At 54.9% G+C, this 17,943-nt stretch overlaps 1 protein-coding gene across 1 annotated transcript; it reads left to right on the top strand.

Annotated features, from left to right (window-relative positions):
* The first annotated feature begins 3,870 nt into the window (after positions 1-3,870).
* Ccn5 (cellular communication network factor 5) lies at positions 3,871-16,191 on the top strand. The gene is made up of 5 exons (XM_026408333.2): positions 3,871-3,937; positions 4,091-4,181; positions 7,956-8,172; positions 11,868-12,122; positions 15,291-16,191. The coding sequence occupies exons 2-5, from the start codon at positions 4,122-4,124 to the stop codon at positions 15,509-15,511; spliced, it is 753 nt and encodes a 250-aa protein (XP_026264118.2). The 5' UTR covers positions 3,871-3,937; positions 4,091-4,121; the 3' UTR covers positions 15,512-16,191.
* Positions 16,192-17,943: the final 1,752 nt, after the last annotated feature.

The raw sequence follows: 17,943 nt of genomic DNA, 5'->3' as shown, positions 1-17,943 counted from the left end.
AGGACAGAGGGATGGGCTCTGATGAGGCTCTGCTGCAGATCCTGACGCAGACCAGGGACCCCTGGCCCAAGGACCCCTGCCACCCTCAAGCCCGGTTTGCACCCAGAGGGTGTGACAGACTTAGTCTGCAAGCTGGTTGTACAAAAAGATCTCATCTCCGTAGAAACTTGTGAGCCTGTGTCTGGTGGAGAGGACCAACAGGGGGCACTCGTTATGTGAACTTCCAGTTACCCCTCCCCCACTGGGGACAAAGTTCAAAGAATTTCCAGAATCTTTATTCAGAGAATCGGAGGCGACAGCAGTCAATAAACCTGCCTCCTGAAGATCCCTGAGGTGCCCAGCCTCTCCGTCCTGCTTCAGTCCTGGTCTCTGAAAGGGGAACTGGGGCTCGGAGCAAATCAGCAGCAGAGTTGGGGGTTTCTTGGGACTGACCGTGGGCCCTCCACAGCACGGCGTCCTCTCTCGCGCTCTATGTCCAGTCACAGAGTGGTGCTCCTCTCGCTCCCAGCCCAGCCTGGCTCAGGGCCTGTTTCTGGATCCTCTGACCTCACTGTGGGCTCCACCACCTGTGGACGCCTCTCCACCTGCCCAGCCTCACACACGGAATGTGGTGAAGTGCTGCGGGGCACACTCTGAGAAGGTGAGCAGGGACCCAACTGCCGCTGGCCCAAGCCATCTGTGTCCCCTCTACTGCGGGACTTCCCCTGGCTTCCAGGGCTGGGCCCCGAGCCAGGTGTGCTGTTTTGGTACCTGTGGCAGAGGATATTCTGTCCCTCACTCTGATCCCTCTTCAAACACAGAAACACAGCCTCCCTGGCACCTAAACTGAAGTCATGTGACTAGTTCTGGCCAATGAAATCTCTTTTTCCCTGCCACCAAGATGACCTTGGTGGCTTCTGGTCCAGAACAGGAATTCACAAACGGCTGCGCCTGTGCATCTCCTGGGGGTTGTATCAAAAGGAAGGTGTTCCTTCTGGGGTGGAGCCTGAGCACCTCCATTCCAAATAAGCAGCTGGGTGACACTTGATGCTGTTGGTCCTCAAGCAGGGTGAGCCCAGGCTGATGCTGAAGCTGAAGAACCGCCATCCCCCATCAAACTGAGCAAGAAGTAAGCCTTCCTTGAGTTAAGACACAGATTTGGGCTGTATTTGTGGCCTCAACACAGCCTAATGTACCTGATGAATACTTTGAAATAAGGAATTGTCATTTAGTCAGTCAACCCATCTCAGCTTTCTTTTCTTTCTTTCTTTTTTTTTTTTTGTATTGAGAATTGAACCCAGGGGCACTTAACCACTGAGCCACATCCCCAGCCCTTTTTTTTATTCAGAGACAGGGTCTCCCTGAGATTCTTGGGGGGGGCCTGCTAAGTTGCTGAGGCTGGCTTTGAACTCGTGATCCTCCAGCTTCAGACTCCTGAGCCCCTTGGATTATAGGCATGCGCCACCGCACGGGGCTTGACTCAGTTCTTAAGCACAGACTCATTCTGCGCCCTGGACACTTCATGCATGAGGAGATGCTTAAGCTTGGGGTAGCACAGGTGCCCTCGACATTGACAGTCTCCTTGAATTTTGCATCTAAGCACCATATAACCTCACCCAAGTCCCAGCCCTGCAAGTCCACAGGGGAGCTGGGATTTGAACCAGGAACCTTTGGGCTTATGAGCCTGTGTTTCCTTTTGGTTAAGCAAAGGGTAGCCACATTTGTTTGGGGGTATTATTTTGGAGATGGAGGCTGTAGTAGCAACCCCAAATTCATGGGTTCCCTTACATCCCTCTGGTGCCAAATGTGGCAATTTAGGGAGCTGAGTCACTGCTAACCAGTCAGTGGAGTGGCATTCCTGACACAGCCTGTCCTTTGAGCTGTGCCTGGGTTGATCCCTCACCATTTCTCACCCTTGACACTGCCCACGTGCTTCCTGACCTGGCCAGGCCCCAAGGCCTCTGCTGCCCACATTCTTCCATTCTTGGTTATTAGAGAGAAAAACTTCCAAGAAAAGCCCTTGCCCTGGCCTAGAGGGCCCTCCAAGCTGGAGCAGTGCCTGGCTCCTCCCCGGCTGCCTCCCGCACAGGCGGGCAGCGCGTTGCTGGCTGGAGCCCTCCACACAGCAGCCACGGCTGACGGAGAGAGTGCGTGGAGCAGGTGATGCCGCCCTGACCCGCCCTCCTCCTCACACCTCCTAACTGTCCTCTTGGCTCCGAGACAAGTCGTTCACCACGGGGCCTCTCAGGGAAAACCAATCAATGACCTTAGACACAAAGGACACAAAGGTGGGAGTGGTCTTTCTGGGGTGCAGGCCATTAGGGAGTGGGCAGAGAACTGAGAGAGAAGAAGAGTTGACAGAAGTCAGTCTGCTCCTCACATCTGTGCCAGCAAACCGAATAACGTCAGTGATCTAGGGGCCTAAGTTCTAAACCACTGTGGCGGTAACTGTTGGATTTTAATGATACCCATGTAAGCATCAAATTACACATTTTCATTCTTATCCTTTAATAAACTTTAATAAAAGTTTAATGAATTCTTATCCTTTAACTTAAAAAAATGGTGTTAGAATTGCCCCCAGGGCATGTGGACTCAGAGTCACACCTTCATGGACCAAGAAAGTTCCTAACAGTTTGGAATCTCTCAAGTGTGAAATGTATCTGGTTCATTCCATGAAGAGCACTGGAAATCATTTTGTTGTATGAAGGAGGAGGAGTAAGCAGAATGACCCATTTGGGTGTAAGATATTCTAGCCATGCCTCTGAACGTCAGTTTTCAAACACAAGACCCTCAAATCCTACCTTCCTTCATTTCTCGGAACCTCTCACCACTGCCTCCCGCCTGCCAAGGTCAAATCCTGGGTCCTCACCTTCAGCCTCTCCTCCCAACCCCTACAGCAAGTCACTCTTCTTCCTCATCCGCTGGCCATTCTAGAACCTTCTGCTCTCTGGCATAATTGCTCTGAGATTTGGAATACTGGTGGAGATGATGGGGACCATACCTTCCCCAGCCATTATTTTTTATTTACCATTATTACCAAGCCTGTGTCTTTTTGTCCCCTGCTCTCGGTGGCTAGAACATTGCAGATGTCCCCACAGTCTTGGGGGTGTGTGTTAGTCTCCGCAGACATCCCCCTGCACAGGAAGGTGCAGTCCCCCCAGGCCCCTTCGGCTCCAGAAGAGGCACGGCTGGCAGGCTGCACCCACCTCCAGGCACCTGGATGTGTGTTTGGAATATTCTGCCTCCTTAGCCCTTCCTTTTCTTGGTTCTCTGAAAGCTGTTCCTCACTCTTGGTCTGATCAAGGGACCCCCCTCAGTATTCCCAGGAATCTCGCAGTTTCCCACTGTCTCCCCCTCTGGTCCAGCCCCAGCAGGAGGCTCCGGTGACCAGATCAAACAGGATGGCTTTGGTTTGAGCAGATCCTGCAGCAGGGCTCAGCAAGTACTAGCACACAGTAGGCCCAGCCTGCCCAGGCTCTTCCACCAGGGGCAGGCCACCTTCCAGAGCCTGGGAAGGAGGCCTGGGGCGGCACCCTGTTGCCAAGAACAGAGAGGCCGCCAAGGAAGTTCTGCTCTGGGTCACACCCACCTCTGGGTGGCTGCCAATCTCCCTGCCAGAAACCGCAGGCCGGGCTGGGGCTGCCCAGAGTCCCAGCCACGGGGCTGAGGAGGGCTGGGGTCAGGTCTGCAAAGGGGGTGTTGGCTGGACGCTTCTGGTATCGACGGCCCCCTGGGTGGGGCAGGGGCTGTGAGCAGGGCTGGAGCAGCTATGGCAGCAGCCTGAGCTAACGTACTTGTGCTGGAAGGAGCTAGCGAGGGCCCGCCAGCCTGTCTGTCACAGGCTCTTGGCGTGGGCACTGCCTCTGGCTACACACACACACACACACACACACACACACACACACACACACACGCACTGGCAGGCACCCTGTGGTGGTCTCCACGGTCTCACACTCAGGTAAATGGGCTCATCATGGGGACTGTGAGGATGGGGAGAGGGGCAAGGAATGAACAGGCCAGCGTGAGTGTGTGTGTGTGTGTGTGTGTGTGTGTGCCTGGGAGTGACCTCACAGCCGCCGGAACATAAAGACTCACAGGTCCTGTCTCCCAGGCTCCAAGCTGGCTCCGCGGGGCGCAGGGACATGAGAGGCACAGCTCAGACCCAGCTCCTGGCCTTCTCCCTCCTCTGCCTGCTCTCAAAGGTAAGGGGGCCGGGCCCCGAATGCACCCTGACTTCCTCAGTGTGGGGGTGGGTGTAGGTGTACAGCCTGAGCCCCGCAGCTGACCAGGGGCACAGTGTGGCCTCTGTGCCAAGCCCAGCTCCCCGCCTGGTCCCAGACATGGCTTCTCTAGCTCTGCTGTGGGACCTCAAGCAAGTCCTTGTTCTAGTCTGAGCCTCAGCTTCTGCCTCCGTTGAATGGGCATGAGGCTCATGAGGCCTCCGAGGAGACCACTCGTGACAACCTCCTCCAACACTGAGCTCAGGCCCTGGGACCCCAGGAGTGTTCAGAAGACACCTCCAGTGATCAGTACCAGTCCCCACAACGCCTCTTCAAAGACAGGGCATTCTAGACAGGAGGAGCTTTACCTATGTCCAGGCCAGGGCTGGGATGGACGCTGGAGTCTAACTGAAAGTCTACAATGAGAAGACACTGGGCTGCGGGGCGCTCAGGTGGGGGTTGGCTGCTGGAGAGGCCCAGGGACCCCTCTGTGATCCCTCCTCCCTCTGTGCCTTTCCACAGGGCTGTGGGCCACCCACTTTGCCTAATGTGCATAACAATCCCAGAAGGGATTATAGCCCCCATTTCAATCCAGTGAGGCTCAGAGAGGAGAAGCAAGTGCCCAGAGCCACAGAGCAAAGAAACAGGAGAGTAGAAGAAAATGGTGCAGTGGGGCCAGACAGGCCTGGGGGTACGTGAAGTGGGGTCCCAGCCTGAGCCTCCCACCTTAACCTGTCCAGTGCCACAGCTGCCAAGCTGGGTCACCCCCTCAGCAAATGCTGAATTCTTGGAGCCAGGGAGGTTGGTCCCTGAGGAGCCGAGATCTTGGTGTATTTTTATGCTCCTTGGAGGCACATGGGGGGTGGCAGCTTCTCCTCCCAGGCCGGAGCAGTCTCACCAGTATCCCGGGTTGGCTGCTGGCTCTCCCCAAGGGGATGGGGACATGATACCAGGGCATGTGGTTTGGGTAGTTGGAGCAGGGCCCGGGATTACGAAAACCAAGGTAACTCTCCTGGTCGCGCTGCACGCGGGCTTCTTCCCTGTCCTGGGAAACCACTGAGCATCCTGCAGAGAGACCCAGGGACTTGGCCACGGCCAACGTGTGAAGCCACAAGCACCCACAGAAACAGAATTCCAAGTTCTCCAGGCAGGCGTGGGCTCCTGGGCTCCAGGCTGGGAATACGGGCAGGAGGCAGAGAGACCTGGAAACAAGCAGGGTCCTGTGGAGGAGCTGACCACGACCTCACTTAATCACTCAGGAGAAATGGTCTCTGTCCACCCATGGGGGAGGAGACTGAGTTCCACCTCCAGGTCACAAAGCAGCCAGGCTACTTACTGTAAGTCAAGGCAGGAAGTAGACCCAGTACCCTCGGGTAGCCACGCAAGGCTCTGGGCACACCTGGAGTGACCAGACGACTGGAAGTTAGGGCCAGAGTGGATGGGGTGGGTCCTGAGGAATGCCAGCAAGGGCACGTCCTTCCGTGGCTGTGCCAAAACATCCTCCTGACGTATCCTTCTTGAACAAATAGAGGCTAAGCTGGCATCTGAGTCCCTAGAGGTTCTGAGAGCTCGGATCTTGGATTCCACGAGCCTGGAGGATGGTCCTGGTTCCACTACTTGGCTGACTATTTCCTCATCTTTCAGATGGACATGCGAATGGCAGTTCACTGGAGGGTCAGATCAGATGACACAGTGACGCCTCCCAGGTGGCACGTGTGGTGTGGCAGGTGGTAGTGAGCTGTGGTCACTGACGTCATTAACAGGTTCCCCCGGGTCTCAGGGCCTGCAGAAGGCCGCAGAGCTGGCTGGGTAGAGGGAGCCCACAGAGGGGCCCGGTGCTCAGTAGAAGGCTGACTCTTGGCACCCTTATTTTCGAGTGAAGGGATGCAGGAGCCAATTCTGATCCGTGTCCCCACCATCCACAACAAAAGGAGTGGGCCTCTGGTTTGGAGACTCCAAAGTCAGCCTTTTTCTTCTCTGATCAATTCTGTATGCATCACCTCTGGGTTCATCAGCCCCGACTCAGATGATCAAGAAGGTCCAGACGCTCATTCCTTTTTTATTTTATTTATTTTTTAGATGCAGATGGACACAATACCTTTATTTTGTTTATTTATTTCTATGTGGTGCTGAGGATCGAACCCAGGGCCTCACACATGCTAGGCGAGCGCTCTGCCCCGGAGCCCAGCCCAGCCCCAGATGCTCATTTCTGATGAGCTCCCAGGGGAGGCTGTGCTACTGGGCCAGACCACCTGGAGGGACGAGGCGAGGCCCCTCCTCTAGAATCCGAAGTTCTGCCTCCTCTGCCACCCAAGCCAGAGGCTGGCCAGCCAGCCTAGGTGGCCCCTGCCGGTCAGGGTGGGAGCTGCAAGCAACGAAAGCCTGGGGCCCCAGGGGAGGGTCAGGGTAGGGAATAGGGTGACCTGGTCATTGCCTGCTTTGGGTCACAAGAGAGATGTGACATCATTCGTTTTCTTAGTCCAAACTGCAAATCTTCCCTCCTCTGGAAAATCCCCTCTAGTCCTCACAAAGTCTGCAGAGGATCAATCCCCACAGAAGGGACGCAGCTGTTGATGGACCTTTATTTTATTCATTTATTTACATGTGGTGCTGAGGATCGAACCCAGGGCCTCACAGGTGCTAGGCAAGCGCTCCACGACTGAGCCTCAGCCCCAGCCCCTCGGGGGACACCTTGAGCTAGGCCTACCTCTTGGTCCCCACCTTCAAAGGCACATGCAGGGAGCACTTGGCATCTGGCTTGTGGTCTGGGTGTTTCTTTGTCCTGGGTGGGAAGGGGCAGTTGGGTCACTTGGGTTGATACCTTGAGCCTGCCACTGGCGCGGGGGTCCCTGGCCCGGGGTTTCCCTACCACAGGAAACACCTACCAAACTGGGTTTCTAGGTCCACATGGGAGAAGCAGAGTTGGGCCTGACCCCAGCCCTGCAGTGGACACTCTGGCTTTTGGAGAGTCCCTTCCCCTTTCTGAAGCTCAGCTTCCCCATCTGTACCCGGTGGGGTGGGGGTTAGCCCAGGGCAAAGGGGCTGAAAACCTACCTGTGCTCTGGAAGCCCTGGGCAGCTTGTCAAATGTACAGATTCCAGGGTCCTGCCACTGGGGCTTCTGATCTGCTAAGACTCAGAGGGGTCTTAGGAGTTTCTTGGCTGGTATGATGGTGCATTCAGGGTTGGGAAACATACTTGGATTGTTTCAAAGACCAAAAGTGTTCATGGTACTTTTTGAGTTAATCAGCCTTCAAGCGAAGTATCCACGTGCTGGAAAATGTGCCTTGACTTCTGCGGTTTAATCCTGGGGGTGTCGCTCATGCATTCCTGTTTGCTCATAGAGGGCAGGGGCAAAGCCTGTTATTGTAATTAACAAAGATGATGATGGAGCTAAATGCATTGAGCTCCTATGATGTGCTACAGGTCTGACTTGAGTCATTTCAGGCATTCCTCACGGCCAGCCTCTGAGTCGGATATTACCATTGGTCTCATTGCACAGGGGAGGAAACCCAGGCTCAGAGAGCTTGGTACCTTTCCCAGGGTCACTCAGCTGATAAGGGGCAGAGCTCTTGCTCTTGACCACCATGCCACACTGCCTCTTAGGGAGTGCCTGGAGAATGCTGGGGTTCAAGGTCGGGTCTACTGACTCTGAGGCCAAGGCCTGGACCCCAGCCTGATCAGCCTGGCAGAGAGGTGGCCAGTAGGAGGTTCTCATTGTCTACCTCGGGGCTGAGCAAGGTTTCTGTCTCTTCAGGTGTGTGCCCAGCTGTGCCCGACACCTTGTGCCTGTCCCTGGCCACCACCCCGATGCCCGCTGGGGGTGCCTCTCGTGCTGGATGGCTGTGGCTGCTGCCGGGTCTGTGCCCGGCGCCTGGGGGAACCCTGCGACCACCTCCACGTCTGCGACTCCAGCCAGGGCCTGGTCTGCCGGCCTGGGACGGGCCCCAGCGGCCGAGGGGCAGTGTGCCTCTGTAAGCAGGTTTGCGGGACTCACAGAGGATGTGGGGGGAGGTCAAGGCCACGGGCCTGAGTCGGAGAGAGCCCTCCCCCTCGTCCTCCTTACAGCCTCGCTGCAGGTGCACCGTCCAGCCAGCTGGACCTGGGACCCTCCACCATTCCCTGGGCCCACTTCCTCCTGCCCTCCTTGACCTCCCTTGGCCTGCCCACCTGAAGACCCCTCTCAGGCTTTACCTGCCCAAATCGTAGCCAGCCTTCAAAGCCCAGCCTGCCCGGGAAGCCTCCCAGACTCTGCAGCCCAGAAGCCGCTGTCCTCTTCCGAGAGTCCTAATGACACTGGGGAAGTAAGACGCAGCCCCTTATTTAGGGCAGTGTCGGGCACCGTGTGGAGCACTTGCCGCACAAGTCACCATCCTCCCAGTGAGGCAGGGGACAGGGGGTCCTTTCAGACCCATTTTATAAACGAGGAACTGAGGCCCAGAGATGCTAGCAGACACGCTTCACGTCACTCAGCTGGGGCCTTTGCAAACAGATCTAAGCCATGCTCCCTCCCGTCCTCCTCCTGGGCCACAGTCCTGGCTGTGCCCTTCCGCAGCGACCTGGAGCAGGACCAGGCCTGGCACCCGCCGGCACTGCAGGCCAGGGGGTGCAGCCTTGTTCTGATGGCACCCTACCCAGGCTGGGCTGTCCCTGTTGCAGGGGGCTGTCCTGTGCATGGGGGGACACTAGCAGCCTCCCTGGGCTCCACCTGCTGGACGCCACAGCAGCCCTCCCTGCCCTCTCAAATTGACAGCTGGGTTCAGAGGATGCCAAGTGCCCCCAGGGCACGATTATCCCCTGTGGAGAACCACTCCTTCAGGGAAATAGAAAGAGGTCAGAGGTTTTTAAAAATGATAAGGGCCTGGAGAAGGATTTGCCTCTTTCGTTCACGTGCATCTCATACTTTTGTAAAAATAAAGAGAGAGAGAGAGGAGAGGAAGGGAGACTCGTGAATCATTGACAATGAATCCATCTGTAGAAAAAGCCTTACTAAAAACCAATAAAACAAAACTTATAGACAGAAATTTAGCATCAGTGAATCCTTGTTAAATGTTCCCTTCGGCAGGAGGAGGAAAGAAGGAGAAAGGGATGATCGGTTAAACTCACAGAGGATCGCTAATGAAAACGTGCCTCAAGAAAAACTGAGAGATGTGACACTTAGCTTCCACGGCTATTATTTAGATTCTCTATGCGTAACCCTGACCACGTGCCAGGCTTCACAAATATCAACTCCCTTAATCTCACAATAGCCTTTTGAAGTTGGTATTAATAGATGGAAAAAAGAGGCACAGAGGGGTTGATCAACCTGCCCAACGTCACAGAGCTCATAATGGCCAACTGGGATTTGAACTCGGAGATCTGGTTCCGTGATCTTAGGCTCCCACACTCTTCTGCTCAACGGCACACAATGAGTGCATAGTGGCTGGTACTGTCAACAACTTCACTAAGGGCTCTCCTCACCCACTCTTGATTCAGGCTTCAAACACCTGCAGCCAGAATCTACTTGGTCTCTGCTCCTTCCTGCCATTCCCAGCCCTGGTCCGGCAACATGGTGATGCTCATGAGTTTTCATGATTTGCACCCAGTTTAGAGGCTGGGAGCTGGTGGCCTCCATCTGAGTCCGAGCCTTTATGGACACAGTTTCACCTTCTCCTGAACAGGGAGGTGGGTTCTGTTACCCCTGTTTTGCAGATGAGGGAACTGGGTCAAGTCACCTGCCTAGGCCACAATTTGTGACTGAAGGTAAAACAGAAAGAGAGCAGAGGAGGGCACAGAGTCCCCAGAGGGCAGGACTGGTCTGTGCCTGGGGGAAGGCGTCATCTGTGGGAGGTTCCTGGAGAAGGGGACATTGGAGAGGACCTGGGAGGAGGAGGAGGAGGAGGAGGAGGAGGAGGAGGAGGGCTTTGGCAGCGGGAGGTGTGTGGCCAGGCAGGGGAATTCCAAGTGTGCTAAGTTGGGAGGTGCCTGGTGACATCTGGGAGCACAAACAGATACACACAGTCCCTGACGTGGGGAGTGGCCGCTGAGGGATGGCTGCCTGACCCCCGTCTCCAAGCTGATGACCAGGGAGGGCTGAGAAACTGGGCTAAATCCTCCCCCCGGCTGATGTTCCTAACAGCCCTCTGTTTGCAGGTCATCCTGGGGACCCCGAGGCCCCCGGGCAGCGGCAGCAGGCGCCAGGCTGGAGCTCTGGGCTTGGCCAGGCCAGGGTGGGGATTAAGGTGCAGCTGCCCCTGTGGGTTCCAGGGAGCCAGCAGCCACATGGTCCAGGCCCAAGGGTCAGGGACTTGGAGCCAAAGGACTGAGGCCTGAGCCGGGAGAGGGAGCTGGCCCGGGTCTTGGCCTTCCCGGAACGATAAGCGGCCCCCGCCCCTGATGGAGCGCCTCTGCGCCAGGCTGGGCCTGAGATACTCACTGGGCGCTCGCTCACTTTACCTGCCAGGGCCCTGCGGCAGCACCAAGGCTCAGAGAGGCCAAGTAACTTGGCGCTGGGTCCCCAGTGTGGGTCCAAGTCCTTGTGGGTCCTCAGCCCTCCGTGTCTGAGGTCTGTTGAGGTTTCTCTCACTAGACCTGGAGGCCTGCTGCCAGGGAGCCCTTGCCCCAGACCCACTGGACGGTCACCCAGGTCTCCAGGGAGCCTCCCCCCACCCACACCTGTTTCTTTGCCCCCGGACAGCTGCATACCTTTCCAGGTGACTTTGCTGCTGGTCTTCCGCTAGCTTGGGGTCCCTCCAGTCACTGAGGTACACTGTGTCTCATTCCCAGCTAGGAGCAGGGCACCCACAGCAGCACAGCAGCCATCGCTGGAACGCTGGGGCGCTGGAACTGTTCAGTCGGAGCCTGTCACAGGCTGAGCCTTGGCCAGACATTTCAAAGGGCACCTGAGGGTCTTCTGTCCCAGCCAGGCTCTCAGCCAGCCCTGGGGGACCCCAGGAGGAACACTCGTGCTCCAGCCCTCAGGAGCTTGCGTGGGTGGAGGAAGTGGTAGTGAAACCCATATCTCAAGGGCATACTTCTCGGCCTCCTAGGCACCTACTATAAGCCTTTCATTGTGCTACTACTTATTATCCATGTGGCCTGAAGGTACAAATGACTGTTCTCATCACTGCAATTATTCAGGTTACTCAGGGAAGTTAAGTAAGTGACCCAGAGTCACACAGCCAGCACGTTAAGCCCTGATGTGACAGTGGTGACTGCAACGCAGCAGGACAATGAGATGGTTGCATAAAGTCCCTGAGTGTGTACTAATCTACGTCTACTCAGGATAACAACACAGTAGCCAGGACCCGCTGACCGTCTCCTTTTTGTTGGATTCATTTCCTACATCAATTCACTTGGTCTATACCACCTTGTGAAATAAGTACCACGGGATTCCAATTTGCAGATGGGTAAACTAAGGCAAGGAGAAGTGAAATCACTTGGTCCACAGCTCAGAAAGGGCAGGCTGAGCTCTAAGCCTGGCTGGTCATCTGGCACACCCTGTACAGGGTCCCAGTGTCCTGCCTCAGGGACGGTGGGGGCTGGTGGGGCCCCGTGCACGTGGCTGGGATGGAGCCCTGGGCCGTGCGCCACACCCCGAGGGCACGGCTTCCCCAGGGATCCTGGCAGCTTTGCGGAAGGGCCACACGGAGCTGGGGTGACCGGGGCCCTATTTCTCCTCCCTCTGCAGTGGGAGAGGACGACGGGGGCTGCGAGCTGGACGGCCGCCTCTACCAGGACGGGGAGACCTTCCAGCCGCACTGCAGGGTCCTGTGCCGCTGTGAGGACGGCGGCCTCACCTGCCTGCCGCTGTGCAGCGAGGACGTCCGCCTGCCCAGCTGGGACTGCCCGCGCCCCAGGAGGGTGGAGGTCCCTGGCAAGTGCTGCCCCGAGTGGGTGTGTGACCAGGCGGCCGGGCGGGCCGTCCAGCCCCTCCAGGGCCAAGGTGAGCTCCGGATGGCTCAGGCCATGGAGGGGAGGGGGCTTCGTGCTAGGACACAGGGACACTTCAGAAACGGAGAGGGATGGACCAGGAGAGGCGGAGACAGTGGAGGGAGAATCGCCAGGCCACCCTAAGCTCGGCTGAGCCCAGAAGTGCTGGGTCTTAAACAATCAGAATGGAAAACAAAAGTCAGGAGGCCAGTGGGGTGGGGAGGAGGGGAGGACACCGGAGCCGATCCTCCGTGCACAGCAGAGGAATGCAGGATGACAGGGACATGATGTTTAAATACTGCAGCCCCCACGACCAGCACATCACCAGTGCGTCACCATCTGGACTCTTCAGAAGGACTGCAACTGAACCAGGCAAGGTGGCTGTCTCTGGGACGTGGGCCTCCGGCCGGGCAGAGACGGAGAAAAGACAGTTACTCCTGCTATGAACGCTTCAGTTTTAGAGATTTTATTTTTGTTTTGTTGCTTTTTAAAAACCTATGGTTGTTGGGGCTGGGGGTGGAGCTCAGTTGGGGGGGGCACTTGCCCAGCACGCACAGGCCCTGGGTTCCATCTTGAGCACTGCAAAAAAAATTATTTATATATATATATATATATATATATATATATATATATATATATATATATAGTCATTATATGAATGTGGCTTTACAAAAAGGGAGGCAGGCAGTGCCACAGTGGTGCTGCACGCTGCAGAAGCATGCAGCGTGGCGAGCTCAGGCTGTGGAGTCTGTTCCAGCTCTAAACCCAGCTCCACCGCTTCCTCGCTGTGCAGCTCTGAGGGTTGCTTAACTTCTCAGCCTCACTCTCTCCATCTGTGCAATGGGAGGTAACGGGAGCAGCCACCTCGTAGAGTCGTGTGGGCTAAATGAAGGAGCACAAGCAGAGCCCTTAAATGGCCCCAGCACACAGAGCGGCTAGAGCGGGGGCTGAGGGGAGCCTGGGGTGAAATGCACCTCATCGGTTCAAGCCAGGGAGCTCACCTCCTGTGCCAGAGGCAGGGTAAGAAACCGCTCCTCCAGGTGGACCTCACTCTACGTGTGGCCTGTGTGCGTAGCCAGCACACGTACACCTTGTCTCTCTGCCTCCATGGAGTCAACCATCTGTGGACTAAAAGTATCTGTTTTGATTTGGGTCTGTTCTGAACATGTAGATTTCTTTCTTTTTTTCAAAATTTTAAAATTGTTTTTTTTTTAGTTATACATGACAGTAGAATGTATTTTGACATATCATACATACATGGAGTGTAACTTCCCATCCTTGTGGTGGGACATGATGTGGAGTCACACCCGTCATGTGCTCCTATATGAACCTAGGAAAGTCATGTCCGATTCATCTACTGTCTTTCCCATCCCCATCCTCCCTCTCTTCCACCCTCTCCACACTGTCAATCAGATGAAACCCTCCACCCCTGCCCTTTACTCCTCGCCTAATATGAGTCACCATCCACATATTAGAGAGAACATTGGCCTTTGTTTTTTGGGGACTGGCTTATTTCACTTAGTATAATAGTCTCCAGTTCCATCCATTTACCAGCAAATGCCCAGATTTTATTATTCTTTATGGCTGAGTAATTCCACATTTTCTTTATCCATTCTTCTGTTCCTTAGCTTAGCTATTGTGAATGGAGCTGCTATAAACATTGATGTGGCTGTGTCACTAGAGTATACTGATTTTAAGTCTTTGGGTATAAACCGAGGAGTAGGATAACTGGGTCAATGGTGGTTCCATTCCAAGGTTTCTGAGGAATCTCCACACTGCTTTCCACAGTGGTTGCACCAATCTGCAGTCCCACCAGCAATGTCTGAGTGAACATTTTCCCCCACATCCTCGCCCACATTTATTGTTACTTGTATTCTTGGTAATTGCCATCTGACTGCAGTGAGATGAAATCTCATGTAGTTTTAATTTGCATTTCTCTAATTGCTAGTGATGTTGGACATTCTTTCATATATTTGTTGACCAATTGTATTTCTTCTTCTGTGAAGTGTCTGTTCAGTTCCTTTGCCCAATTATTGATTGGGTTACTTGGTTTTTTTGGTGTTAAGTTTTTTTGATTTCTTTATATATCCTGGGGATTAGTGCTCTATCTGAGGCGCAGGTGGCAAAGAATTTCTCCCATTCTATAGGCTCTCTTTTCGCATTCTTGATTGTTTTGTTTGCTGTGAAGAGGGTTTTTAGTTTGATACCATCTCATTTATTGATTCTTGATTTTACTGCTTACGCTTTAGGAGTCTTGTTTAGGAAGTCGGCTCCTAAGCCAACAGGGTGGAGAGTCAGACCTACTTTTTCTGCTAGTAGGCTCAGGTCTCTGATCTAGGTCCTTGATCCACTTTGAGTTTTGTGCAGGGTGAGAGGTAGGGGTCTAATTTCGTTTTGTTACATGTGGATTTCCAGTTTTCCCAGCACCATTTGTTGAAGAGGCTATATTTTGTCCAAGGTATGTTTATGGCACCTCTGTCTAGTATGAGGTAACTGTATATCTGTGGGTTTGTCTCTGTGGCTTCTGTTCATTCCATCGGTCTTCCTGTCTGTCTTGGTGCCAATGCCATGCTGGTTTTGTTATTGTGTTAATATGCAATATAATGTGAACCCTGGTGTTTTGATGCCTCCTGATTCACTCTTCTTGCTGAGGATTGCTTTGGCTATTCTGGGCCTCTTAGATCTCCAAGTGAATTCCATGTCTGCTTTTGCTATTTCTATGAAGAAGGTCATTGGGATTTTAATGGAAATTGCATTACATCTGCATAGCGGTTTTGGTAGTGCTGCCATTTTGTCAGTGTTAATTCTGCCTTTCCAGGAACGTGGAGGGAGGGGAGGAAAAGCTAAACCATGAGCACCCCCACACACAGGTGGCACCTCCTGCCTGTGAGAGGCCATTTACCAGCAGAGGTTGGGAACTACAGAGAGGAGAAAGTTTACTGGGGAACCACCCTAGCTGCTTAATAACCGACGTCTGTGGGGTGGTTCCAAGGACCAGGCCCTGGCCAAGCACGTCCCATCCATTATTTGATTAAATCCCAGCAATCAACAGGTAGGAAATTTACATGAGCAGAAACGGGGGCCCAGAGGAGTCAAGCACCGTGACCAGGGAGGCAGTGACCAGTGGCGATGCTGGGCTCTGAGCTCCCCTCCAGTGCTCCCTTGGCTGTCTCTCCCCCAGGACCCCAGTTTTCTGGCCTCATGGCTCCTGCACCCCCTGGCATCCCCTGCCCAGAATGGAGCACAGCCTGGGGCCCCTGCTCCACCACGTGTGGGCTGGGAGTGGCCACCCGAGTGTCCAACCAGAACGCCTTCTGCCAACTGGAGACCCAGCGCCGCCTGTGCCTGCCGGGACCCTGCCTGCCTGCTGGGAGCCACCGACCCGGGCACACCGCCTTCTAGAGCCGCTGGGAATGGAGATGGATGTGCACGGTCCCCAGGAGACCACTGATGGCAGACGGCCCTTACCCATGCCTTTGACCTGCATGAGTCCAGCTTGGGTCCACCATCCGGGGCCAGGAGGACGGGAACATTCACAAGCTGCCTGGTCCAGCCGGACCTGAGGTTTGGCCAGGGCGCGTGCCCAGGCCCCTTCCTCCCACAGCCGGGGGCTGGCCAGGGCTTCCCGGCTCTTCTGGTCTAGTGCCCGCTGCGCACCGCCTGGTCAGCAGGAGCGCTGGCGAGCTTTCTCCCAGCTTCCTTGGGCAGGGTGGCACCACCATGGCCTCCGTCTAGCTTTGGCAGCTGGTGCTGGCCATTTCGATGGGGGAGGGTAAGGAGGTGGTCCACAGGTGTCCTGAGATCTCCTCCTGTCTTCCTGGAGCTTTGCAGAACTGTCCCTGAATAGAGGGGCTATGCCTGAACCCGAGGGTGGGGCTTGCAGAACACCCTCCCCATCCCGGGAGAATTCAGCGGCTGAATCGTTTGTGAGCACCGTGAGGCCAAATCACTGTGTCCTGAAGAAGCCAGAAGCCACTTTGCTTTAGTAAGAACCCACCTTTGTGAGCACCCACAATGTGTGATCATTGAGCTCAGCCCTTGGCGTAGACCAATGCTCCCCAACACTGAGACAAGTGGGGAGAACGAAGGGTCCCTCATTTATTTCAGGAATGGCCTGAAATAAACTAAGCCAAGTGTGAAATTCTGTTTGGCATCTCATGTTTTATTGTAAAAAAAAAAAAAAAAAAGGAATATACATTTTACAACCTCCTTCATGGTCTATCTGTATTTGTTTTTTAAGAAAATGGTGTTTCCATCCAGATCCAACGAGGAAATTAGAATACTCCATATGTAAACAGGGCTTTCTCATTAAGCTGATTCTACTGAGAGATAATCCACTCCTGGTTAATGCACAGGTCTTCAGCTCATGCTTGAAGGGGCCCTTACATATGTGCTCGCCCAGGTGACCGACACCTCCCTCCAGGTGGCAGACATTCCCATCATCCCAGGAAGCTCCCTCTGGCCCTGTCCAGACTGTCGCAGTCTCCCTGAGCAGACAGCCACCGCTCTGATTTCTCTCACCGTGGAGAGGGGCTGCTGTTCTTAAACTTTACATAAACAGGACCATAGCAGGTGTTCTTTAAGGACTGTCTTATTTCACTCCGATAATAATAAAAAGAGGGGATTTAACGTGGGGAATTAGTTGCCCAGTGGAAAGGTCAAATACCTGGAGATCAAGAGGAGGAAGTCACAGCAGCCCAGTGGCAGAGGGACAGAGGGAGAGCCCAGCCCAGGACTGGCCCAGCACACAGGAGGTGAACAGCAGCAAGGCTGAGTGCCCGACCGCACACAGGCCAGGGAAGAGCAGCAGAGTCAGTGATGGGAGCCTGGGGCTGGAGCCTTCTGAGGAGAAGTGGCTGGGGCCAAGGTCACCCATGCAACCCAGGCTGACCCCCTCCCTTTCTGAAGTTTTAGAGCCAGAGGTCTGGGCCTGGCCTGGCTGACCCCAGGAAACCTGCACTTGTTTCCTCAGTGCCGGGTTGCGGCTGTATGGGGGCTGGGTGTCCCTGGGCCCCATGCTGTGGGCACAGTGCCTGACGCAGAGTCTGTCCCGGGCCCCTGAGCTCACCTCCTCCTCCGCGCTGAGGGCAATAATGAAGATGGAGTTTTTCCATAGTGAAGGGCAGCGACCGCCTCAGCAGACACCCCTGCCTGGCAGGGCGCCCAGAGCCCTCCCTGTCCTCACTGATGACTGCTCTTCCGGGACCAGCGAGCACACAGCCAGGCCCTGCAGGCTCTGCCCTGGACCTACCCAGCCGGTCAGCGCCAGAGGTGCCCGGAGCAGCTTCCAGCACCAGCACTCAGTGAGCACCTGCTGTGTTCTTGGTGTGTTCCCTACGCTGCCTCATTGAACATGGTGGTTATCACCATCTCCAGACCACTGGGGAGAGACTGAGGCTGTTGTAACAGAACCTCACTCTCCATCCCCGGCTGGGAAGGCAGAGCTGCCCAACCCAGGGCCGGCTTGGCCTGTCCCTCCCCTCCCACGGACCCCACTCTCAGGGAGTCCCTCTCCCTCCCTCCCTTCCATCTTCCTGACCTCCTTCCCTTCCTTGTCCTTCTTTCTTGCATTTATTTTAGTATTTTTAGTTGTCAATGGCTCCTTTATTTTACTTATTTATTGTTATGTGTGCTGAGGCTCGGACCCAGGGCCTCACACATGCCAGGCCAGCGCTCTACCGCTGAGCCCCAGCCCAGCCCCTCTCTCTTGTATTTTTAAACGCAGACCACAGTGTTCAGCTCGTCAGTTTTCACCAACTGAACCATTGTACGGTGACACTGGGGGGTGCAGGACAATGCTCCTGTCCTCCCGCCTGAGCTCCCTCTCATCCCCA

This window comes from Urocitellus parryii, chromosome 6 (assembly GCF_045843805.1).
Source record: "Urocitellus parryii isolate mUroPar1 chromosome 6, mUroPar1.hap1, whole genome shotgun sequence".
NCBI lineage: Eukaryota > Metazoa > Chordata > Mammalia > Rodentia > Sciuridae > Urocitellus > Urocitellus parryii.
Note: the sequence above shows the minus strand (reverse complement) of the source record. Positions and strands in the feature narration are given on the sequence as shown.